Source organism: Carettochelys insculpta, chromosome 1 (genome assembly GCF_033958435.1).
Source record: "Carettochelys insculpta isolate YL-2023 chromosome 1, ASM3395843v1, whole genome shotgun sequence".
Lineage (NCBI taxonomy): Eukaryota > Metazoa > Chordata > Testudines > Carettochelyidae > Carettochelys > Carettochelys insculpta.
Genome location: NC_134137.1, coordinates 98,671,425 through 98,698,237, shown reverse-complemented (window position 1 = coordinate 98,698,237; position 26,813 = coordinate 98,671,425). Strand labels below are relative to the sequence as shown.

At 43.4% G+C, this 26,813-nt stretch overlaps 1 protein-coding gene across 2 annotated transcripts; it reads right to left on the bottom strand.

The window, feature by feature from the left end:
* Nucleotides 1–9,787: 9,787 nt before the first annotated feature.
* Nucleotides 9,788–16,588, bottom strand: SLITRK5 (SLIT and NTRK like family member 5). Of its 2 annotated transcripts, XM_074983031.1 has the most exons (3): nucleotides 16,388–16,486; nucleotides 15,043–15,223; nucleotides 9,788–14,176 (listed from the first exon to the last, which is right to left on the bottom strand). In XM_074983031.1, the coding sequence occupies exon 3, from the start codon at nucleotides 14,166–14,168 to the stop codon at nucleotides 11,322–11,324; it is 2,847 nt and encodes a 948-aa protein (XP_074839132.1). In that variant the 5' UTR covers nucleotides 14,169–14,176; nucleotides 15,043–15,223; nucleotides 16,388–16,486; the 3' UTR covers nucleotides 9,788–11,321. The 2 variants fall into 2 exon arrangements, with proteins under 2 accessions (XP_074839132.1, XP_074839123.1); XM_074983022.1 differs by lacking the exon at nucleotides 15,043–15,223 and having other exon boundaries at nucleotides 16,388–16,588.
* Between the last annotated feature and the right edge of the window lie 10,225 nt (nucleotides 16,589–26,813).

The window sequence follows — 26,813 nt, the reverse complement described above, 5'->3', positions numbered from 1 at the left end:
TTTAGTAATGTTGCTTTAGGTATTCCCAATATTTGTGAAAACATATTTTTGTAAAATTTACATAAAGTTTCATATATCTTGCAAAATATTCCATTTCTACATTTTATATTAGATTTGTGGTTTTGCAGAGAGTGTAGAGGTTTTGCCCTGGTGTAAGATAGCACTTCTACTATTTTCTAAGGTAAGTTGCATGAGAGAAACCTTATTCTTCTATGTTGCAGTGTATCTGTATTAGGGATTTGCACTAGTAACTACATCATTGTAGATACAACTCTGGAAATTTCCCTATCCTACATAAATCTCAAAACAGAGCTCCCATTGACTTCAAAGGATCCTGCAATCCAATCTGTAAAAAACACAGGCAGAGCCCCATTAAAATCACTGGAAATATGGCAAACACAAGTCTAACATTCCTGATGTTTTTTTTTTTTAACTTATTTGCTACAGGACCCTAAATTTGTCTCCTGATAGATTGAACTCATAACCTGGTTTTATAAGGGCAATGCTCAAACTACCAAGCTACCAGTCCACATTTGTTTCTAAGAACTATAGGTTTACCATCATCTACAAACACAGTATGCATAATTTGATATGCACAATTTCAACTTGTACTTAACTTGCGTTAACATGAGTTAAGCTCAAGCTGAAATCCTGGGGTTCCCAGGGTCTGGGGGCTGGCAGGAACGCAGTTCCTCCACCAGCTCCTTGCTCCAGTCCTCAGCTCCCCCATATGTGGGAAGCCGGGAGAAGCCGCTCTGATGCAGCTGCTTGCCTGCCCAGCTCCCACAGCTGGGGGAAGCCAAGCGTACACGCAGGCATGCTGCTGCAGCTTCTCCCCAGCTTCCCCGAGCTGGAGGAACTGGGGGACACACAGCTGCAGTGGTGCAGCTTTTCCCCAGCTTCCCCCCGCTGGGGAAGCCATGCTGCCGCAGCTGTCTGCCTGCTTGGATCCCCCAGTGGGGGAAAGCCGGGGAGAAGCCACGCCTGGCTCCCAGAGCAGTGGGGAGCCAGGAAATTGACCAGTGCTCCCTGCCTTCCCGTGCAACTTGCATGAAATTTGACTTATGTGAGGGTGCGCAGGAGCACTATCCTCACATAACTTGGGGTCTACTGTAATATATATTGTATTGTTAACCAGGCCACATATTAAAGAATAAGGTGAAAAATAAAAAACATCACTGTGATTCCTGTCTAATAAAAAGGAAGAACACAACAATAAGCAAACACATCTGTTAAATCCGCCCGTGAAACGGGATGATTATTTTCAAAAATACGTGTCATAGAGTGTTTCTAAATTTTTGCATGAGCACTGGCTCACAATATTTTAATATTTTAACTAAAATCAATAGCGATTCCATTTCATGCTAAATTTAGAAATCATTACAATTTCAGTTAAAAAGATTGATTAATTTGATTTGACAGAAAAAGAGACACAGCGAAATAGAAGAAATAAAAGAACATCTAAAAATCATGCAGGTGCACATTATAAAGTGTTGTTTTCTATTTTTTTTGACAGTATATTATAATTTGACAAACAGCTTGCTTACAGAATTACCTTGAAAAAAAAAAAAAAGAAAACACTAAGGAAGACAAAATTATCTATGTTAAAGATATGTCAGCATACAAAAACGTTATAGGTAAAATCCTGATCCCACTGAAGTCAATGGAATTTTGCTTTTGAACTGAGAGGAGTCTGAATTTCACCAAATGGTCCATTTTCCCCTAGATGACCTTGAATAACCCTCATTCAAGTTAAATGTGCATCTCAAGGCACAGGGGCACTAGACCCCAAAATATATTAATGCTTACAGGAGGGAAATAGCATGTGTGGCTCATGTCTTTTCATCTAATTTCCGTTGAATTTAAGAAAACTGTTATGATATATACTAAAACATTTTATTTAGATAGGTGTGTTACATTACATGTGTGCGTGTGTATTTTAATAATAATGTGAAATCCAACCCAAATGTAAATGAACTGCAATATGCTTATTCAATTTTTAGCTATACTCAAGTAACAACTAGCTGACTTTGCATTGCTCATATGCAGCCAGAAAGTACATGGCTGACAAACGGTTCTGAATGGCCTAAAAACCTATACAAGAACTATTTAAAACTGAATTATTATAAATGCATATTATTTAAGATCAAGGTAGTGCTACATCTGCCTTAACTAAATGCACTGCTAATCTTAAATTGTATTTATGATGTTCATTTTATATATTTAAAATGAAATTCATGCAGAGACAATTTATTCTCATCTAAAGAGTGCTGTTATTGTACTCAACCTTGCTTTATGATCTGTTAATGTTCTGGAATATGGAACAAGTGTCATTAGTACCACAAGCTGTACTCTACTCTACTGTATATTTTAGAGAGTTGTTGATTTGCCCAAGAGCTCTTCCTAAGCTGTAGGACCTAGGACCACTAAATTCAGTATACAGCTTCCTCACACCATACGTTACAGCTAAGTAAAGGGTTTGGTTGTGCCAGGAGAATGGGATGTGACTGAAATAGGATTGTTTATCATAACACCAAACAGAAAAATGACAGCATCACCAAATCAAATATAGTCCTAAAAACTGATATAACTGAATGAATGATGAAAAAGACTGAACCTAGACGATCCAGAAAAAAATAGGATAAACCTGAAAAAGGATTGCTTCTCAATAAGAAAACAGATAAAATGGAGAAATTTGGAGAGGTGCTCTGTTTTGGCACAGATTAAATCAATACTTTGGGTTTGAAAATTGGAAGAAAATGATAGAAACCAAATTGATTATAGCCCTTTTTTGTTAAAACATAGCAAATGATAAGAATTTATATGGATGAAGAAAAAAATACATGTGATGGAATTCCCATTTAAAAATACTAAAAAAGGGGACAAATATTGGCAATCCCTGTTTTAAAGAAATCCAAAATAAAAGTTAACATCATAAAAATAGCATTGTATTTTGGAAAAATACAATCATTTAAATAAAGCTTTTACATTTGCCTTTTATTTTTCAAAAAAACCACAACAAAACTTAATTGAGTTAAGGACACAAGTAATGCTGGGTAAATCTCCGAGTTTTAAATAAAGCTAAAATATGTTACCGGATATCAGCATAGAACAAAGAATGCAATTTTTGTCATCCAGACATTATTGCACATGTAACCCCAAAGGCATAGAGACCATGTACTTGGAACAGCGAAGTCTTTGCTCTACAGGGTTGACAGAGGAGCAGCAGCTGGCCTTCACCTCATGGAGTAAAGTATAGGGCTTTAGACCCTAAGGTAGTAGGGTCAATTCTTTCTGCTGACAACTTGTGTCTGTTGGCCTTATAATAACAAATCAGAAAAGGTCTACTACTAAAGCTGCATCTACACTCTAGAGTTTTGTCGACAGAAGAGGCCTTCTGTTGACAAAACTATGGAGCGTCCATATTACAAATGCATTCTGTCTAGTCTGTCAATAGAACACAGCCTTTTTCCCAACAAAGTTATGTCTCGAAAGTTTGAGGCAGAGCACCTCTGTAGACAGATTCTGTCAACAGAAATATAGGTTACATGCTCGAGGGGGCCCTCTGTAGACAGAGAGGGCTTCCAGTTCACCTGGCAGCCCTATTTGCATAGCTGCCTGTTGGCTGTTCTGTTGACAGAGGGCTGGGCAGGCTGGCCACTCTCTGTCAACAGCGGTTGTCGACCATGGAAGCCCCTATTAGGTGTGGATGTGTTCTGCAGACGGAGGTTCTGTTGGCAAAATTCTGTCGACGGTGACTTCTGTAGACAGACTTTTGTAGTGTAGATCCAGCTTAAGTTAAAATGTACTGTCAATCTAAAGACTGATTTTAGTTTCAGTATAGTTCCAGTTAAAGTAATTATGATTATTATTTCATTAATCTGTTATATTTGTTGTAAAAACTCATCTCTAAGACATTTTACAGTAAAGCTAAACCTAGCTGATTGTGACTATGTAAATATATTCAAATATACTTCTTCAAGAGTATTATCAAGAGTTAATATTTTAAGATGTAGCTATGTTAATTCAGACCCTGAGCCCAATCCAGACATCCATATTCAGGCATGCTGTCTATTTGACTTGAGCTGATCTTACATTTTGTTTGCACCCAAACCTCTCACTCATTTCAGGAAGAGTTTTGCAACAAAACAAGCAAACAAACAAACAAACAACTCCCCCCCAAGACCCATCCCGTTAAAAAAATGAAACCTCAAAAAACTAAAAAAAGCATAGAAGATTAAATTAACTTCACTGTAACTCTATGTAAGTACCACAATACACACAAATGCCTTATCACCAGTCACACTGTAGCTTGCAAGCCACATGTGATTTTTTGAGTCTCCCCATTCCCCATCTACCAGAGTGGAAGGGGAGGCTCCAGTCCTCTGCTTTGCAGTGGCATGGCAGTGTAGGGCTTTCTGCCTACCAGGGAGAGTGGTTTGGATGGTTTTGCCCAGTGGGGTGCAGTGTCTCATGGCTTTAAAAGGAGTTGGAATAAAGCACTATGCCCCATCATGTTCCTCTTGAAAACAGTACGCTAATTACTTTATATCACATGTATGGCTTTACAAAATACAAAGTGATAGTAAATAGGATGAAATCATGACCACATTTGTATTACGCTTTCATCTCCTTAATTGGAAACAGTTGCTATATTCCTCTTTAAAAAATCAGATTGACCAAAATGTTATTTACTTCACACTTGATGTACTGGTGGGAATTGTATCTTTTTTTTTTTTTAAGAAAACATGAATATAAAAATAAGCTCCTTCATAATACTGTTACAATTACCATAAGAGATATTTAGCCTGACTTTCATAAGCAAAGTAGACTGTTGAAATCATAATGAGAAGAAAATGTATTATTACATGTCAGACTCAAGCAGACAATATACTGCATCCACCTCTTATCTTTCCCCTCCCTTCAAAGTCCCATTCTGATATTCCTGAAGAATAGACCTGGAACACAACTTACCATTTGACATTATTTGTCAAATAGAAAGATGCTGCAGTGGAAGTGGAGATACGTCATACTTTTCAAGCAAATATATTTTACACAAAGCGTGCAAAATTGCAATAAACATTACATTACATTGTGTGCAGAACTTATATGGGTACAACTACCTTTTGGGGAGATTTTTCTGTGGTAGGTTTCTCTAAATAAGAACTTCAGGATTAAGCCCACAATCTGAAATAAATATCTTTTAAAATACATAAAATATTGTACCAAGGACCTTATCTGTCCATTCCACTTGCAAAGAGAACTTACTATTGAAATCAACTGAGAGTTCAGCTTTAAAAATGATAGGGGTAATGTGGCCCCAAATTGAAAATATATGATATTCATTCATTCTGCTTTCCATAAAACCACAAATGAATATCATATGTTATGTACTGAAATGTTTCCCTTTGCAAAACAACAGTGCTTAGCATGGTTTATTTTAGGTATGCAGGGCCATTTACTGTATTGTGTTTTGTTTTACTGTTGTAAATCTGGAATAATTCCTTTGGAGTTAGTGAAATAGCTCCAGATTTACACATGTATAACCAATACAAGAATCTGGCACATTATTTGTAAGTTAATTAGTTAATTTGATAACCATTTAATTACTACATTAATTACACTTTATTCTCTTTGAAATTGAATAAAATAAATGTTTCTGGTTTCTACTATCTAAAGGTGTATTGTACTTTCTGACACTATTTCATTCAGTGTTTTAAAAATAATCATTCATTCTAGAACCTAGCTGGTTATACCTTTTTTCCAGTATTGTCACACTACTAGTATTTTCAAACTTATCTAAATAATGAAAACATAAGATGGAAGCAATAAATATTACAAGGATATATAATATTTATATTTGGATGAATCATAATTAAACATAGATGGATAGAGAGACATGCTAAGGACAGCAGGGCTTGAGTGGAAGGAAGCTTAGGCATGCACTACACGGGAGGCCACACAAACTTTAAGGGAGTAAGGCACAGAGATGCTTAGGTCAGAGCCTTATGTAAATGCACTCACAGATTTTCCTTCCCTCTCACAAGCCCACCTCATGTTACCTCCTTTGAATAGCAGTTCTGATCTTTGCAGAACCTACAGTTACCTGTGGAAGTGAAAGGTGGGTTTTCTAAAACCAAGTAAATTGTAGCTTTTGGAGGCTGGTGCTGATAGGAAGGAGGATGTCTTTCCTATTCACTATGTACTACTTCGTGTTGTTATTATTTGTTTTCAGAAGTCCCATCAGTGTTCTAGAGCTGTATGGGAACAAGGGAAGACTATTTCTGCCCTGGGCCCATGGTAGGAAAATTCACTCCAGTGAGCCTATCTTCACCAAAGAGCTCTTTTAGTCTCAACAGTTGTCAAGAAAATGAAGACTGCCTAACTCCTCACAACAAACTCCCTGCTTGTCCTGCTACCACCTCCCACCTTTCAGAATGCTATGGATAATTGTTTTGGAATAACAAGAAGTCCTGGGGCACCTTATAGACTAACAGGTATTTTCGAGCATAAGCTTTCATGGGCAAAGACCTGCTTCATCAGATTCATGAGTCTCGGAATGTATCATGCCCTTTGCCCCAGGAGATGGAGCTACACACATTATGCAAGCAACCCAGAGGGGATTGCATAACTTCAGAATACATTTCTGACTCTTTCAGAGTTAAAGAATGCTCCAGTCCAACTAAGCTCCACTTCAGACAGCTACAGGACCAAGGTTTTGCTCTTTTTCACTATTATTTGATCAGTGAATGACTCTCCCTCAAGTGAATGTAACTACTCCATCTGACAGATCTTCATAATGATATGCAAAAAATTATTAGAATATGACTCTTACATGTCAGAATGAAAGACTACCTCAAGGACATGACTGCTAATGTAAGCTATGACAGTAGTAACCTACCAATTAATTATGAAGTATTTACCCACCTAAAACTATATTTATCATATTATTGTAATCTTTCATAATATTACTTTTTAATGATAAGATGATGGTGATGATGATGATAATAATAATAATAATAACCTTGCACTAAATTTCAATTTAAATAAACTACTAAGCAACATGACAAGGAGTATCAGAATCTGGTCTAAAAGGAATACTCCAAAGTATCTGCCATCTAGTTCTATAAACAGAAAATAAGAGTACAGTGCCAAGATGTTTAGGCCAGAACTAGGGTGACCACATTGCCCTATGGCAAATATGGGATGCTGAACTCCAGGAATGGCATGGGGAGGACTGTCGTCTCATGTCAGGGCTCCTTGGTGATTGTCCCCACAGCTTCTGGGCACCAGGGATGGGGGCTCCACAGCCTCCCAATGAGGGGGAGTGAAGGATGGGGGCTCCATGGGGGGGCGGTGCCAGGAAGAGGGGTTTTGCAGCCTCCCAGAAAGGGAGCCCAACGAATGTGGCAGCTTCCCTGCAGCAGGAGTCCTTGGGAGCAGGAGCTACCGTGCTGGGAAACAGGGCAGCTGCCCTGTGGACAAATTACCTTGCAGTAGGGTATCTGCAAAATATGGGACAATTTGCCCATTTTCTTAAAAAACTTGAGATGCCTGTGAAACAGCTTAAATAAAGGACTGTCTCAGTAAAAACAGGATGGATGGTCACCGTAGCCAGAACCTCGTGTAAGTATACCAGTCTCTAGGCAGATTCCTAAATATTTTACTCAGCCAAAATCAAAATTAAAGTCAATGCAAGTTCAGCAGGAGAAAAGAGTTTAAAATCAGGCTCTATGAATATAAAAGTGAAAACTTCTTTTGTGTGAAGATTTTTAATTGATGATAAAACTAGCATAAAGTTTGATGGTCTAAACAATCTATAAAGACAGCTAGAAATTACATGGGTGAATGTTCTGAAATTAATGTATTGAAGTCAAGCTAGAATTACTGAAATCAAGAAAGAAAGAAAAGAAAGAAAGAAAGACTAGAACCTCCCATCCTCAAAGAAAATTTGTCCTAAAACCACAATTATGTTTTTATGGCATTGCATCACTATACTAAATAGTTGGCACAATGTTGAATATAGAAGATAGACAAATAAATCTTTTGATTTGCTTTTATAAATTATTATATATCATATTATCACAATCCATTTTCTGAATCTAGCACTCACATAATTAGTGTTCACTTTTGCCTTTATTTTTTTCTTTTATTATGACTGCATGCACTTTTTTGTATATCTGTATGGCTCTTCCCTTTCAGGAAACACAACATATTTTGTCAAAGAGGGCAACAATTGGACAAAAAGGGAAAAGTGACCTAAATTAATCATTATAGCCTCCCCATGGACTATCTCATTTCTATTAAGGTCTAAGTTATCAAATGGCTTTCTTAGTTGTATTTCAGGATACTTAATGGGCAAATGATCTTTTTTCTAAATTCATGTATTTTTAAAAAAATTCCTCTTCAACCCTACTGTGCTGCAAGTTAATTGATTATGTTTAATTTTGTTCTCCATTGATGGTTCTCATAATTGTTTAATATTTTTTGCTACTTGCAGGTGGTATAGCGCACGAAAGAGGTTTCCACTAATTATTCTGATTTTAGCATGTGAACTGTCAGAATGTTTCCAGGTCTCATATATGAAGTGTATGCAGAGAATATGGAGGCAGCACATTCTCTGGCGTCAGAAACAGCAGCATCAGGAACTCTGACATAAAAAGGCTGCTCAGGCATTTCTATCACCCGTCTCATAAATTCAAGCTGTTCCTGTGCATTTACTCTCTTGTGGATGCTGCCTCTTTGTGGCAGAATGCCATGTAAAATGCACCTTTCACATGAAGAACGTACTGAAACCACCCATAAGTCCGACCCACTTGCATTTTGGTTGCATGAGAAAAAAATTAGAACGGAATGACCTGATCATTTAGGCCTTACTAGGAAAATCTTCCCTGTCATTCTGAAAGCCAGTGTCCTTATTCCTCTTCTCACTTGTACCCATTTAACACCAGTACAACTTCTAACTTTGTTACTCCTGATTTACACCAGTGTAAATGAAAAGAGAATCAGAGCCATTGGCAATTTTTTGCTCAGTAAAAACTGCAGAAGAGACTTCAAACAGCACTTACATCTCTCACTGATTGCAATGACAGATGTGCTGCATATCAAGATCATATAGCACAATGCCATGTGTTGTGTTCCTTCTGCAACAGAACAAGCAGAATCTTTTGTTCACATTAAAAATCCACGCCTCAGTGCACTGACCAGTGTCCACACTTGTGAGCAATCATGCATATTTGATTTTGTTTGGACGGGCATGGTAGAAGGGAAATACATGTTCCAATACATCATTCATCCTGAATTTCTGAGGACCAGTTTGAAACAAAAATAAATACATGTACTTTACACATGTAGCAAAAAGCAGCAGAGAACAAAGCCCTTTTGCAAAACAGACATACTAGCAACTCCTTGCCAAATACCAAAGAAAATAACCTCAGAGATAAATTTAAAAAAATGTGAAATATCACTTACCCTGATCCATATATTAAAAGAAGTCTTTAGAAAGGAAACAAATGTAAGCATGAAACTATATTATTAAGCATGTTGATGATTCACATAGCAAAATCCAGTTCTGACTCATGTCAGGTACCTTAATAAATTATAATACATTGGGTTTTGAAATAACCTGAAGAATGGATCAGATTATACTGTTAGTTGTTTTCTGTTCAGACTTGATTGCTAGTAAAGGCAGTTTCACATCCCAAAGTATGATATTGACAAGATATAATGAACTTGAGGTAATAATTACTTGATTGCCTTACATTTGAAATAGTTATCAAGTGTTTATTCAGAAATTATTCTTTTAAAAAAATTACATGTGCTGGGATACAAATGAGACACCAGTTGTCCCATCTTACAGTGACGCTGTATCTATAGATATGCTTTTCATTGCCTGATGCCCAAAGGGGAAAAGACATTATATAGAGATTTGTACAGTCCATCATTTGGTCTTTCAAAGTGCCAATATACACATGGATCTGTACAAGTGCAATTGCATTTTACTCAACAATCAGAAATTGGCTACAACAGTAGTCAAATCATTATATTTTGGTTGACTAATGAAAAGAAATAATTTTCCTGCTAAAGTCAACAATTTCCACATATCCCTCACTAGTTAGTCCAACTAGGTGCCCTAGCAGGAGGTTCATAAGGTAATATTCTTTTATCCTATCCAGATTTCTTGCCTTGGATTGTCTTTTAAGATTTGGTCATAATTACTGTTAATTTTAGTGATTTAACACATCCTCCTGATGCCATTTCAGCTTTGGAAATAAAGCTCTGCATGTAGTACAATACTTCTGAGCACACTCTGAGCCCCATCCTGAAAAAACAACACTTACACCTCCACGTAACTTCACTTATGTGAGCAGCTGCACTGACTATGGTCCCAATCCTTTAAACTTCTGGGCATGCGCATAGCTTTACTTACTCACAGAAATCTATGGGATTTCACATATGAGCAAAGTTGTTCATTTGCCTAAGTGTTTGCAAGATGTGTGCCTATGCCAAGAGTACTTTCTTGAATAAAGTTACTAGGGTGCATAAGTATTTGCATGACTGGGCCCTAAAAGTGTGAAGGAAAGAGAAATGCACATATAAAAATAGGTGTCACAATAAAATATTTTTATAGTTCATCAATAAGTTATATTACTAACAAGTTATGGATCATATATCTCTGCACTCTTTAATGATTTGTCCACATCTCTGGTGATCTTTTTAAAGATCATAACATATATATATATATATATATATATATATATATATATATAATTCAAAAGTCCAGAAAGCATATAAACACATCCTTTAAAAAGAAAACCTTGTATTAAATTGGGTGTGCAAATCTCTCCTTAAAAGCCATTTAGACTCACCCGGAGCTAAAAGGGGGAAAACCTCCGATGCACTCTTCAACCAAAGGGAAAATAAGATTAAACAAAGCCTGTCCAACAAAAATGAAAGTGACTGTGATTTTTGTACTTGTAACCTGCACAACCTGACCTTAGTAAATCTTCTTTCCCCGCTCCCCATCACACACTGACACACAAAAGAGCAAGTGTTGTGCCCAATTTACAGAACAGATTCTTTTTCCTACTTGTAAAAATAAGAATGAAACAGCACACCCTTTCAGTGTCATTCCCCAAAGCTGAAAATCCTGTGCCAAGGCACTTCACCCTACAACAAAATGAGTTAAAGGAGGGAAGAAGGGAGGGCAGGGGCTCAGCATTTGTGTTTCTTTGTTTCCTGTGTGGTTGTTGAATACAAATACTCTAGAGGGGGAGGAGGGAGGGGAGTTGCTGTGTCTGTTGGGGGCAGGGAGGGAATTCTCAGAACTGGCTGAATGTGGTCTGTTTTTCCAGCACTTCGAGGTAGTCCGGCTCTGCGTTTAGTTTTGCTTTTAACTCCAGATACTCGTTCCTGTTGGGCTCTACATAGACAGTACTCGGGGGGCTGTAGAGTACCGTCTCCCGGAGCCTGCTGTCCCCCGGCCCGGGGTGCAAATACTGATGGGGCCGCATAAGGTCATAGTTGGGGGAGTAGGTGTAGGCGGCGGGGAACTTGGGATACTCGGGGAGATTATTGCCGGGGGGGCCCACTCCCAGCGAGGAGGGGGAGTGTTTCTCGGGCTCCAAAATGCCCCGGTAAAAGCGGTCGGCGTCTTGCACCGGCGAGAGCAGCTCCTCCCGGGGCTCGATGGTGCTGACGCTGTAGGCGGGGCTCCGCAGGGGCTCCCCGTCGCCGGCGGGCGGCGCAGGCGGCGCCCCCTGCTGCAGATGGTGGTTGCTGTAGGTGACCTTGAGCTCGTGCAGGTCTTTGTAATCCTCGCCCGCGTTGCCCTCCCGGGAGCGGTAGATGGGGTTCTTGCACATGTGGCCCAGCGGGTGCGGGATGTACTCGTACACGTGCCCGGCGGGGGTCTTCACCTTGGGCAGGGCCGGGCCGCCGGCGCGCGGGTGGCGGGGCTGCGGCGGCGGCGGGTGGGGGTGGTGGCCGCCGCCGCCGCTGCTGCCGCCGTAGACGCTGTAGTGCATGTTGAAGGAGCTCACGTCGGAGTTGTTGGCGCCGGCCGGATCGCCCTGGCCCTTCTTGCGGCGCTTCATCACCAGCACGAACAGCCCCGCGGCCACGAACACCGACATGATGAACACCAGCAGCAGGCTCAGGATCAGCACCGAGAGCGGCACGGAGGAGGTGGGGGCGCCGCCGCCGGGCCCCGCCGCGCCCCCCGCCGCGCCCGTGCTGTTCAGCCGCACGGTGGCGGGGAAGAGGGTGGGCCTGGCCGGCAGCGGGACGGAGGACGGGGTAGGGGTGGAGACCACCACGTCCGAGTAGTCGGGGCACAGCAGCTCCGCGCGGAGGCTCCGCATGTCGCTCTGGGCGAACTTCTTGGGCGACTCGCAGAGGACCTGGTCCACCAGCACGCCGGTGTTGAGCTGCTCCAGCCACAGCTTCATGCCCACCACGTCGCAGGTGCAGTCCCAGGGGTTCTCGTGCAGGTCGATCTGCAGCAGCGCTCGCAGCTGGTCCAGCACCCCGCTCACGGGCAGCGAGGAGAAGTGGTTGCTCCGCAGGCTCAGCCTGGAGAGCGTCAGGCCGGAGAAAACGTTGGCGGGCAAAGACCTCAGCAGGTTGTTGTTGAGAAACAAGAGCTGCAGGTTGGGCACCGACTCGAAGGTGCCCGCCTCGATGTCCCGGATGACGTTGTACTGCAAGAAGAGGTACTGCAGGCTCTGCAGCCCGTAGAAGAGCTCCGGGGTCAGTCGCTCCAGCCGGTTCCCATTCAGGTAGAGCCTCCTCAAATTGGTTAGATCCCCAAAAGCCCGGTCCTGGATGACCGAGATGCGGTTGTTGCCCAGGTGCAGCAAATCCAAGCCGGTAGCGTCCAGGAAATCCGCCCGGCGCACCAGGGCGATGTAGTTCTCGGTCAGATACATCTTCTTGGGGTTGTAGGGCTTGGGCTGGAGCTCCGAGATGCTCTCGATCTTCCTCTCCTGGCAGTTGACGTTGAGGCCCAGGTCGGAGATCTGCAGGTTGCAAGTGCAGGCGGTGGGACACTCCAAAGGCACCGGGGATTTGGTCTGGTAGGCGATGCTGGGGCCGTAGTTGCTGTATCCCAGGTCTTTGGAGGGCAGGCGGGAGGTGGGGCGCACCCGGGTCTTGTTGGGTTGACGGGTACCTTTAGGAGGCTTCAGGGGGGATTTGTAAACAGCCGAGGAGGAAGTGGCCACGGAGTTGACCGAGGCCGGGGTAGTGTGGAAATACCCTGTGGTGCTCAAAGGTGTCTGCGGTCGCATTTCATAATCCGAGATGAGTCTCCGAGGGCAGAGCTCCTGCTTGGAGACCTCATCCAAATCTCGGCCGTGCAAGCGGAAAGGAGTTTCACAAACCACATCCCCCACCAGAGCGGAGTAGGAGATACTGTCCAGCCAATCCTTCAGAGCGATCAACTCACACGAGCAATTCCAGGGGTTCTCCTCCAGCTGCAGCTCCACCACTTTATCCATGTGTTGCAAAAGGCCCAGGTAGGGCAGCAGCTTCAGTCGGTTACCCCTCAAGTCCAGGTGAGTTAAGGGCACAAAACGGAACAGGTTGTGGGGCAAACTGGAGAGGAGATTATCATTGAGGATCAGCACCTGCAGAAAATGCAGTTTGCTGAAAGCATTGGGTTCAATGGTGCTGATGTAATTGTAATCGACTTGCAGATACTCCAAACTCTCCAGACCAAGGAAAGTGTCATCTCTTAATAGTTCCAGCTTGTTGTTGTTCAGGTGCAGCCTCCTCAAGCCCCGCAGACCATGAAAGGCCCCGGTTTCTATGTCTTGTATGTCATTGCTCCCTAGATGCAAAATCGAAGCCCCGGTGTAATTAACAAACTGGTTTGGGTAGAGCCTGTTCAAAAGGTTCCCAGACAGCAAGAGGTGATACACAGGGAATCTCGGTGGGCTGATCTCGAAGAGGCTGATGATCCCCCTGTTTTCACAGCTCACCGTTAAGATGCCGTCCTTTTCCTCGCAAGGACATGCGTTATCACAGATTTCCCCATAATACTCGATGCTTTCTGCCCACGACAGGACTAGCGATGTTAAAGCAACCGCTACCGTCTGCAGCATCCAGATATGCATTTTTTTGTGAGGGTCCTGTTCCAAAGTCACTGTGGAGCAGCAGGGGTACATTTTATGTCCTGTAAGTGCAAGAAGAGAAAAGAAAAGAAGATCATAGCATCAAGCTTTAAGATGAACTAGACACAAAGTTGCCATTGATTTATTTTAGCGTAGCAGGTGGAGAAGGTCGCTATGAAAACAAAAATGCTGTCATTTCTAATCGCGAGAGCTTTAAAAGGGGGGAGATATTGAGTCTGTTTGAAAGTATGACGTGCAACTCCTAGTAGGTTAAGCGTCTGCTGTGTTTTTAAAAGGTAAGGTCACTGCTCGTTTTCTGTTCATGTGTGCTACATTTCAGTTCCGTCTTATTTTTTTTTCCATGACCAACTCCATAAATATACATAAAATGGCTGTCAGTTCAGTTTCACGGGTCTAATTTAAAAGAAAAGAAGCACCATTTTACGAGGTTTCCCATCTCAGCCCTATTATCCCCGCCCCGCCCCCCCTTCCTTTCAGAACCTCTTCAGCGAACAGCGCACTGTTAAGGTCTTTCCCCACTTTTACAGGCACAAGGTGCTACCGCGATTATCTTTAACCATTGCTGGGACTGCCGTTGTTGCAAACCCAGGGAGAAAAACGTGAGCTCTGAACATTAATTCAACACATAGACTCCCTGCAGGAGCCCCGAATTCACTCGGTGCGGTTTCTGTCTGTATACGTGTGTATTTAAAAAGCAAAAAATCTAACTTTTGTGACGGACTTCTCCGGCAAAGGAACACATCCACCGGGTAACTGACTGCACTTCCCAGCTCTCTTTATTCAATGGGTGGTTTGCATCTTCGCTCACAGAAGTAATTGTACCCCGTTAATATTTATGAAGCGAGAGAAAGAGGGTGGCGGAGAGACAGACAGAGAGCGAGAGAGAGAGAACGTCTGAGCCACTCACCCAAATGTGTGGAAAAAAAAAAATTTAAAACGTGCAGATCGTCTTCCCAGGCTCAGCCATATCTGGCAGTTTGCTCCCAATGTTTTGTAAAGCCAGCTTAATACAAACGGCGAGATCTAAGTAGGTCTCAAGCAATTGGAGCTGCTATCATCAGCAACGATGGCTGTCAATGCTCTTCATCCTTTAGGGGAGAAGACACCCGAGCTGATTGAAAGCCAACGGGGGGAAAAATCCTACCCTTGACCTACGTCAGTGATTTAATACCCGAATTTCATCTAGCCGGCAACAAATCCGATTTTCTTTCTCTCTTGCAGTCTGGCTCCTTGCAGCCTTCTCCTCCTTCCGCTTCTCTGGAATAATACGAAGAGCCAGCCTACGTGTGTGTGTTCTTGTTGGGGGCGGGAGAGACTATAAATCATTGGGACTTAAATGCTGGGGTCTTGGGGCAGGACTGCATTTTCTACGGCCAACCTTCTCAGCGGCTCCGTCCTCCCGGCAGCACTGGCTTGCAGAAACGCCCCGGAAAAATAAGTCTCCCACTGCAAGATCGCTCTGGCGGCCCCGAGTTGAGCGCTGCAAATCTAGCCCTTGCAGCATAGGGAAGCCGCAGGGACTCGGACGTCGGGGCGCAGACGGATCTAGCCCAGAAAGGGCTGCGTGTGTTACCCGCAAACGCTCGCCGGCTCGCGATCACTGACGACAAACGGCATCGCTGCAGAAATATTTGGGGTTATCGCATTTACCTTTCAAAGTCTCACTCAGGCCGAGCAGCTCCAGTCATCCATTAACCGCCTGTGCTGCAAACCCAACCAGCCCCAAAGGGTTGCGGGGGGAGCATCGGGAAACGTGCCGGGGCGGTAGCAAACTCCCCAGCGTTTTGCAAGTGTAATGCAATTCTGGCTAGGCAAGGACGCGAAGGCCGCCTCCCCCGCCCCGCTGCCTCCGGACAACAAGCCCCCGGGGGTGGAGGGGAAGGAAATAAAGTTGAATCGGGGCTAGGGGCGGCTGCGCTGCTGGCCGGGCAGCCCGTCTGCGATGGCCGCGCGCCGCTCCTCGCCAGCTCTCGGGGGAGGGGTCGCTGCTGGCGGGGAAGGGGACATTTCTCCCCCTCCTCCCCGCAAGAGTTCACCCCCGGCTCGCCACACCGCGCGCGGCTGCGGGCAGCTTTCAGGACCGCCGACAGCAGCGACCGCCGCGCCGGACCCCGCCGCCGAACTGAGCAGCACCCGGCTGGGGCGCGATGCCGCTCCCGAAGGGGAAGGGGAGGAGCTGCGGGGAGGGGGGGGGGCGGGGGGACCCGCAAGGAGACCCCGACAGGAAGCGGGGAGCCGGCCCCGACACTTACCGAGCCGGAAATCCCCGGGGCCCAGGCATGGTGGCAGCCCGGGCAGCGGCGGGCTCGGGGCGCGCGCGGCGTGCCAGCCGGCCGGGCGACGGCGAGCGGGCGGGGAGGTGGGAGATGAGCGGCAGGCGCGCGGCGCCCCCCGCCCAGGCTGCGCCGAGCCCCCGCGGCGCACACACATGGAGCGCGGCGGCGGCGGGCGGCGGTGCCAGGGGCTGGCTCCCCCAGCTGCTCTCGGCGCTAGCCCCGCGCCCAGCCGGTGGGGGAAGGGGCGGCGAGAGGGCGGGGCGAAGCGGCGAGGGCGGGGGGCTGGGGGAGGAGGGAGGCAGGCCGGCGGAGGGGCAGGGAGCGGGCCGTGGGGAGGGGCTAGGCGGGCTCCGGCGCGGGGCGAGGGGCGCCCGGCCAGCACAGCGCGCGGGCGGGCGGGCGGGCGGGCTGGGAGGACGCTAGCGCACGCCCCCGCATGCCGATGCAAGCAGCGCGCCGCCGCTGCCCCTGCCCGCCGGGCCAGCGCCTGGCTCCGCGCTCCTGAGCAGCCCGGCCCTGCTCCCCCAGCCCTGCGCCTAGCCGCCGTGCTGGCCGCCCGGGTCCCCCTCCGGCTCAGCCCCGCCCGGGCGGGGAGCGCTGCTGCGCGCCCGCCTTTCCTCTTCCCCGGCGTCTGGTGGTGGCGCGCGCCGGACCTGGGAGCGGGGAGCCGCCTGCCGGGCCGAGCCGCGGGGGGTGAGGCCGCGAGAGACCCCAGCAGCCTTGGCGGGCCGTCTCCTGAGCCCCTCGCCCTGCCGCTGGCGACCTGAGGCGGGCGGGGTCGGGGGGGGTAGAGCTCGGCCGTGCCGCTCTCCCGTGCTGGGGCGTGCGGTTGTCTCTGCCCCTCAGTGGGGGGAGGCGGCCCGCGGCTCCCACACTTGCTCCTTGCGGAGCTGCCGGCTGAGCGGAGCTGCGGCGGACATGCTGGGGTGAGGGGCGAGCGGTGCGGCCCGCTGGCCGATAGGTGGCAGTGCAGGGCGGCAGATCGGCTTTCCCCTGCAGTGCCTCCGGGGAAGCCGCAGCAGCTTTTAGAGCTGATTTTTGGGCGGGGGGGGATCAGCCCTGTAGAGCGTGTCCCGGGCACGGCCCAGCAGGGAGACTTTGCAGCCAGCCCAAGAAGTGAAGGAGGGAGGCGAGGCAATAATAGACCAGCGATGCGACAGGTGCTAATGGGGAGAGGCCACCCAGCGATTGCGTTCCCCGTTGTTGCCTGGGGAGAGAGTATCAGCGCAAGTGTCAGCTCGTTTACAATAGGTTAAAAGAAGCTCCTTCACGTTGCTCTCAAGCTGTCAGAGTCGGTCATTTGGCTCCAGGAATTTATTTTGCAGTGCACTTTGAGTTCCGAATGATCTCAGAACAAACCACGGCATATGCCATCGCATGCACATACATTTAAATTATGCATGTGTACAGATGGCACATAGTACATGAAATATGTATGTAATGTATAATTATACACATTGGGGGCATATTCAGTGAGTCTAAATTCTATCTTTCGGTGAAAGAGTGAATTCACACTGAATTTCAATTTCAACTCTATTAAATGCAACTTTAAGAAGTCAAGATTAATGAGCAATAAACTTATCATGCACCTTTGACTGCTACACGTGCTCTCTGCCAACTATATTATATCATCTACTCGGACTTATTTTAATGTTTCAATCCCCTGAATTGTTTCGAAGAAACACCTTTTTTAAAAATCAACCTTTCTCAGACACATTTCTTCTTCTTTCCAGATTCAGCGGCCTCCCCCTGTTGTCTTGCCTAAATTCCAGAATGAACAAGATCTAGTCCTGAGCTCTGGCCAGCTTTCTCTAGGTAAATAGGTTTGTTCCATTACATGTTCAAATCTAACATTTCAGGTGACCTTGTAGGCTAAAAATAGAAAAAAAATGGTTTTAGATAGAATCTCAGATTCACAGTTGAGCCAACTATTTATTTTTAGTACCAAATAGGACCAAAGTTTACAAACATGATATTTCTACCTAGAGAAAGTTTACTGATATTTATAATTCCTCACAAAGTCTATGCAATAAGACATATGATTTAATCCAAAGTCTGTTGACTTAAATTGATGTATTTGAATTTCTTTGGGTGGGATTTCACAGATGAAGGGATAAAAAAAGTCCTCTACAACATTCTTAGCATTGTATGGCCGTGTCTACACAAGCCCCAAACTTCGAAATGGCCACGCAAATGGCCATTTCAAAGTTTACTAATGAAGCACTGAAATGCATATTCAGCGCTTCATTAGCACGCGGGCGGCCGCGGCACTTCGAAATTGACGCGCCTCGCCGCCGCGCGTCTCGTCCCGACGGGGCTCCTTTTCGAAAGGGGACTTCAAAGTAGGCGGGGTCCTTTTGAAAAGGAGCCCCGTTGGGACGAGACGCGCGGCGGCGAGGCGCGTCAATTTCGAAGTGCCGCAGCCGCCCGCGTGCTAATGAAGCGCTGAATATGCATTTCAGTGCTTCATTAGTAAACTTCGAAATGGCCATTTGCATGGCCATTTTGAAGTTTGGGGCTCGTGTAGACGTAGCCTATGTGATATATAAAGAGTACATAATGGCATATTTTATAAACATTAATTTGAAATGTCCTACATACTTTTCTTCAGTCTTCACAATTTCTGAGGACTGTTATGATCCCAAAGTCCAACCAGTACAGTTTTTTATACTGTACCTTATTATCTTGCAAATATATGTGTATCCCACAATTACATACATATTTTTTCTGTATGAGAGAAAAATGCTGTGAATAACCTCCAAAGCTAGACACTATACAGGTTAATTATGTTAACCAAATCATGCTGAAATGATAAACATTCCATAAAACCAAAATAGTGTTAACATGAAAAAAAAGTAGTTGATTGAAATGAGTATAGTAAAAGCACTACAGCTAAATTATTCTGGTTCTGTGCGACTGAACGTATTTGAAGCAACTACAGTGTATGGAGACCCTTCGCAGTTTTTACTGAAGACCTACATCTCAAAAAATGTTAGATTGATGGAATATTTTAGTAGAACAAATGTGTGTGAAATTGTTATTAATGTGGAGCTATAGCATCTGAGTGTTCCATTAATTATTTTCTTATTTTGATTAATACTTCGCTTTGAAAAAAGAACTTTTTATTTAAATTCAGTATGATTTTTATTATAATTTGCTTGAACAACAATATAAGCTTTATGAGATCTATGCTGCCTATGGTGATTCATTATGTTGATACACTGTGTGTAAGTTTCTAAACTGAAGATGGGAATATATGTTACTAGAGGAGAATACCAAAAGTTTTGTAACCAGATTGTGGAAATCAATTTCAGAGTTGTGCTAGCTTATGTTTAAGTTAGTGTTGTTTTTCCCTTTTATTTTAAACATTTGAGTAAACCTAGAATTCATAAAAACATATGATAAATATCCCTGCTTACAGCACATAGAATAGGCCTGATTCTATTCCCACTGACGTTAACTGAAACCAAAAATCAATTGATTTCAAAGGAGCAGGCTTGAAAGCAGTACAAGGCAAACACTTCATAAACTTCCTTAAGAAGCTCTGTCATTATTTCTTAGTCCTGACCTTTTAGCTCTTCTCTTTCCTGTTATATGGGTCATTATCCTAAACTTTCAGAAAATGGCAAGCTTTTCAAAACAGGTCAAAGATTTCGAAGTTGTGTGCCTAATATTACTTACTTTTATCTATAGGCGCTGCCATAAAAGTGGCCTTATTTTCTGTGGCACTGAGAATCCACAGCTCCTGCTGTGGATGTATTTGGTGCTTCTCACCACTGCAAGTCAAGCCACTTTTTATTTAGAATATAGGGGCTTAACTTCAGGTGCCAGCATTTGAAAAAATAAGTGTCTTTAATTTATAGAATAAAGTGATCACTTGTACTGCTTTTGGATAATTATAAATATATAGTTATAAAATAAGGAAATAATGTGGTAACAATAAAATTACATGCAAACTTTTACCTAAATACTGTAGGGAACAATGATTCTCAATGACTAGTTCTGTCTTTCAAATACATTAAATATGTAAACTCTCTTTTCATAGTAATATTAAAATCAAAATACAATATAATTGTTTGTCATAGTCTGAATAACTGTGTTGTGTTAACTATCAGAAATAGAAGAATGTTTGGATTGAATTTGTTGGTAGGATCATTATATGAAAAACCCACAAGTTCAAATGTCTTACAATGAATGCAAATTTTAGTTTCCAGCTACACAATTAAATGTCTGGGTGTCATTCTGTGGGTCCTGTGGCACCTTATAGACTAACAGAATCCAGACTAACCCAGCTCCCCCTCCGATACTATTCTAGGGGTGTCTCTTCCACTTCTGCTGAATGAGAAGTTATCATCAGTAACTGCCACTAGGTGTCACTGTGTGCACCTATGCAAAGAACCACTTACTAAAAGGAATGACTTAACAATAAAAAAAGCTCGAAGTGGGAGGAGCATATATTACAACAATAAGCAAATATATTACAACAATAAGCAAAACTCTGCCCTAGAATCATTAAAGTTCTGTTTGACTCTGGTTCTAGAACAAAGTTTAAGGAAAAAAAGGTATATTAATAAATTCAGGGATTATTACAGTCACTAGATTACATAACAGATTTAACCAGTTGGGTACTAGTGAAGTCCTTCTGCTATCTCATAACTATATTTTTAAAAAGTAGGAGAAAAGGAAAACTGATAAAAAAGTTGTGTCGGAACAGAGGTTTTCTTCATGATGTCATTTATAATGAACTACTGTGTATTTTTTAGAGGTGACCATAAAAACATTGTTTCCTAGACCCTGAAATCTTTTAACTCAATGTTTATTTGTAACAACTACAAAGGATTTTGGGCCTGCTCTGATACCTATATCCATTATGGCAGGGAAAAAAAGGAGATAGCACAAGAATTTTCATATACAAGAATTGTGCAGACTTCACTGAAATACAGTCTTCTGACACTTATATGCATATATTAACAGCCAGGTAGAATAGGAAAATAGTTCGGTTATGATCAGTGCCTTTTTAAAAAAAAAAAAAGAGGAGCTGTTACTCAGCCAGCTCCCTAGCCACCCTCCCCAGCCATTGGATTAGCTAAGGCTACCGAGGTGCCAGCACTCAGTTACCAGCAGGTCCAGGCAAACCAAGAGCAGTGGTTATACTCAACTTCGTTTTTATTTTATTTTGTTTGTAATAAATGATCAAAGAATTTTCTGTTTAGACACCCCCTTCAGAGTTAAATTTTTACTTAAAAATAGTTTGTATCACTTATGATTAGAAAGAATAACCTCCAAATGAGAACGAATGCAGAGTAATCTTCCTGAGTCTGCAGCCAGCCAAAATGAAATTATAATACAATTGTATTTTTTTACAGAAATCTAATAATAATTTAGGCATATCATAATGCCTGCATCACCAGTATTAAATATATCAGTGTTAGTTACTTTATCAGACATACTCAGATATTTGGGTATTATAAACAGAGTTTTATATTTTGGTCCCTCAGACTGACCCCAGTATTACTGCAACACAATATATGTACTGGGTGTGAATCCAGATCCTGGAGAAGAAGTTTGAAACCCTGGACCTTTAACCAAGAGATTACTAAGTAAAATGCATTGATATTTCAGACAGCTGGTGTCCTTATACATGTTGCATGGGAAGTTGTCCACTTTACAGGTGTGTCTATTAAAGTAAATGCGGCACTTTGCAAAGTAAAATGCTATTGGCAGATTAGCAAGGATGTCATAATCTGGCCCCAAATTTGGATTTTAATTTAATGGATTATAATTAAATACAACATGCCTATCCCTGTTTCTGGCAACATAACAAACCTGAGTTCTGGCAGACCAAGGAAGAAAAGATGGAAATTTGTTTCAGAGCTAAAATTCCATTGTGGAATGTATCTTGCCTGCCTGCTCATTGTATTTAAGCTATGGGGTGGGATCAGGCTACTTTGAACATCCTTACTGATTACAGTTGCAGTGCTATTGCATGAAGAGAGAGGCGGTCTCTTAGGATTGGCCTGTTCTTTTCCTATGGTGTTAACATGTTAATCATAGTAATTAGTGATCAGTTTAAAATTGTAACATGTGAGGCAATGGAAGTGCAAGGTATTTTGCTCTTCAGATGATGAAGAGAAAAGGAAAAAGGTTGAAGAGTGAGGTATATAACATGTCTTTCTGGTCCAATGGAAATACTGAGGAGGTCTTTTAGGCTTTAACACCAAAGTTGAAAATATGTTTAATATACAAAAATATGTTCAAATATGTTTATATGAGTGCAAACCTAAAATATTATGTATATTTATGGCCATACCAAATTCCTGGTCATGAAAAAATGCATATTGGATAATGAAAACTAACATTGCCAATGAAATCTATTCTTTTGTGGACTTTTAGCCTGTACTATACATATTTCATGAAGGAGACCTGTGTTTCTCAAATTGGGGGTCCTGACTCAAAAACGGGATGCTAGGGGGTTGCAAGGTAATTGTAGGGGTGGGAAGGTCGTAGTTTTTGCACTGCTTTCAGAGTTGGGTGGCCATAAAACAGCAGCTGACAGCAGGGCGCCAAAATCTGAAATCAGTACCACATCAGCAGCATCACAGATACCACCCTTACTTTTGTGCTGCTGCTTTCAGAACTGAGCAGCCAGAGATTGTCAGCTGCCAGGCAAGGATACGGTTTTGAAAGCAGAAGCACAGAAGTCAAGGAGACAATATCATACCACAATAGCCTTACTTCTGTGCTTGCTGCTAACAGTGGCGCTGCCTTCACAGGTGGGCTGCTTGGTGAGAAAGTGCCATGCTCTGGCCCCCCAGATTTGAATGCAGTGTTGCCACCAGGAGCAGTGTAGATGTAAGGATGGCAATACTGCAATCTTTCCCCATAATAACCTTGTGATCATCCCACATCCCCCTGTTGGATTAGAACTCCTACAGTTACAAGAATGTGAAATTTCACTTTTAATGTATCAAATTATGACCTTTAGACTCTTATGGATGTGAAACTGATCAAAATGGACTTTGAGTTTGGTAGAGCCCTATGTATATGCTAAGAATGTATGGAATAACTATAAAGCAGTTATATAAGATATTATAAAATATGAATACAATATGATCAGTACTTTGTATCTGTAGTGTATAGTACTTTTTATTCAGGAACACAGGTGACCTGCAAACATTACTTAAGCCTTTACACATACTTATATAGTATACAGTGAGTCCCCCTTCCAGATACTCCAGACAAAAGAAGAAACAATGGCATAAACAGTCCTCAGGAGAAGTTTCTGAACTGATGAGCATTTTACTTACAGAAGGTATAGAAGATTTTGTAAATTTAATGTTACCTATATACGATTTTTTACACCAATCACTGAGGCATTAGAGCAACTTGCAAACATTAAGTAGAAGACTGTATTAGTTTTTTTAATCAGTATTACTACTATTACAGTAGCACCTAGAGACTGCTACTGACATTTGAGCTCCATTGTGCAATACACTTCAGAAGTGGGTCATAAAAGAAAATTTTTCAGACTGTATAGTGTGGGAATTACAGTTTAGCGGAATACTGTTAGATACCCAAATCTTATTGAAATTCAATGGTAATTTAAAACCTAATTCCCTGGGATTTATTTGAAAATTCCAATTCCAATTTGAAAAATAGAGAAGACAAAGGTGGGAAAAAGGAAACTGGTGAAACTGGATCTTAATTAATTTAAATAAGCTGCACAATGTCACGTATTCAAATATTGTATTCAGTTAAGATTTTTTTAAGCAAGTGAGGAATTGAGCCCACTTCTCAGGAGATTTACTTTAGCACTACACCTACGCTAGAGAGTTTTGTCAAAAAATGCTGGTTTTGTTGACAAAACTCATAGAGTGTCCAAGCTAAAAATGTCTTCTGTCGACAGTAAATCAGTAGAACACAGCACTTTTGTTATCAGCCTCTTGCCTTTCCCCCCCACAAAGCAGAATGCCTTTCTCAACCAAATCTATCAAGAAAAAGGCTGTATGGATATGCTGGGAGCCCCTCTGTTGACAGACAGGGCTTCCAGGCCACTTGGCAGCTCTGTCTACTGTGCTTCTTGTTTGCTGCTCTGTGGACAGTCCAGCTGCTCTCTGTTGACAGAGCGGATCTCTTTATCAATCCCCTTTGCTCTCTGGCCCCAATCTATTGACAGAGGTTTTCTTGGAAGATATCTTCTGACAGTAACTTCTGTCAACAGATCTCTGTAGTGTAGACATAGCCTAGTGATATAACCAAAAAAACAAAACCAACTTCCAACATTTTGTCAACAAAAATATAATGTTCCTTTCTGCCTTCCACCTCTTTGCCCTGCACCCCCAAATATAAACATCTTAATGAAGTTATCAGCATTGTAGAAACATCATAAATACAGTGTCTGCACCTAAAATGACTCTATCCTGCCTAAAATTGCCACTGCTGCTACAAAGCTTATAAAAGCTACATTAGCCTCAAGCTCTCTAAGCGCAGCAAGTACCTACTGTTACAAAATTATTCTTTTTTGCCAAAATGCAGTTATGCAATGATAACTTACATTAACTTCCCATTCTTAAGTGCTTACTCAGCTGCCTGATGCAAATATGGATTTTTTTTTCTTTCTCCTTAAACACACAAAGCTTTTTGTGCTTGCATTATCTATGAGGCCACATGTATTTTACTTAGATAGAGGCCTATCAGATAAGACTACACACACTACAGTTAAACTATTATTTTCACAGCACAGGAATGCAGGTAAAAATGTAAACCCTTTTTATGGGCACTTTGAGCAGCAAATGTTTAAATACATTTTTGAAATTTCCACATTGGTCATATAATAACTCAAGAATGCATTCATTTTTAAATCAGTATTTGGAAGCATTTAGTGATTCATATTTATTGAAGGCCAGATTCTGCCTCTTTTATGCACTGTAATATGGAGAAGCCAGATGACTATCATAAAGTAATAAAAGACATATATTAGCCCTAGACTGAATACATGCCTGTTGCCATGGCAGCCAAACAGAAGTTCTCTGGGTTAATTAAAACACCTCTGCTCAATTAAGAATGACCTAGAACTTAGTTTCAGGACCTTAGGTTAGTTAAGACACTTGGAGGCAATCTAGAACCTGCTAGAACTAGATGAAACAGGTTTGATTGGGACAACTGCAGCCAATCAAGGACAAGCTGAAAGGGGTTAAAAGCCTCCCTTTCAGTCAATTTAGTGGTGTACTATGATTGTTCCTATTGGGAGACCAAGAAAGTGGGAGGGCACAAGTCTGCCCACAGCTACAAGATCTCCCCTATGGTTGGGGGGGATCCACTAAACATGGTACCCCAAATGAATGTGGAGGACAACTGAAAATTAAAATTGGGAGGTGTGTGGAGCTCATAGGACCAAAATAAGGAAGCCAGGTGCAGCTACCAAGTGGAGAGCCATGAACTGCACCCACTGGTCCCTGAAGGCGTCAAGGGAGCTGGTGGATGCCACCCAGATGAACTCTGCCCAGATGTGTGAATGGAGCAAGGAATGACAGTAGGCACCACAGTCACAGTCTCTCCCACATCAGCCAGCCTATTTTCCATGGTCCTATAAATGGCCATGGCCAGGAGGAAGATGAGAAGGAGGTCCCCTGACTTTGTGGGGCCATGGATGGGGTGTAAAAGGATCAGTAGGTGTGTGTGGAGAAGTGCAGCCAGCACATCAAACGGAGGAGCTGTAACCAAGCACACAAGATAGGTGTGGGGCAGAATCTCACTCATGCCACAAAAGGAACAAGTGTCAGGAGCAGGAGTGAACTATGCCAAGTACATGCCCATGCTCACCATGCCATGGGGGATCCTCCAGTTGATGTCTCTGGCCAGCTGTGGCAACAAGGTGAAATTCAGACTGTCCCACCAGGGTTTCCCACCCTCTACTGCTGGCAGGGGGTCCTGCCACTTGATGTCCAGGTGGGACATGAGAGTGGGGAAGTGGAGTATGTGAAGCACGAGTGTGTACAGATGACATCCCATTGTGGTTTGAAAGGGGACAGGCTGCAGTGCGTTCATCTGGCTTGGATAACTAGGGGGAGGTGCTTGGGAAGGCACGCAGGGCCAGGACCCTACAGAGAGGTCTGGAGAGCAAGAGGTGAGCAGGGAATGGGGTGTGCCCTCTTGCAGTACCTGGCACTGTGAGTGGTAGGAGGAGGATGCACTGCTGTAAAGCAGGAACTGTAGAGGTGTTGTCAGGTACCAGGGGGAATCCTGCAGGTACAGAGGTAAGAAGCATGGGGAGCCCTGCCTGGGGAACAGCCTCTTCTGGCCCCAGAGGTCCTAGGGAGGAAAACCTCTACTATAAGGGGAGAGACTGAGATGAGAAATCTAATCTGTTGTCTCCACATCTGGGGATGCCACTACAAACTAA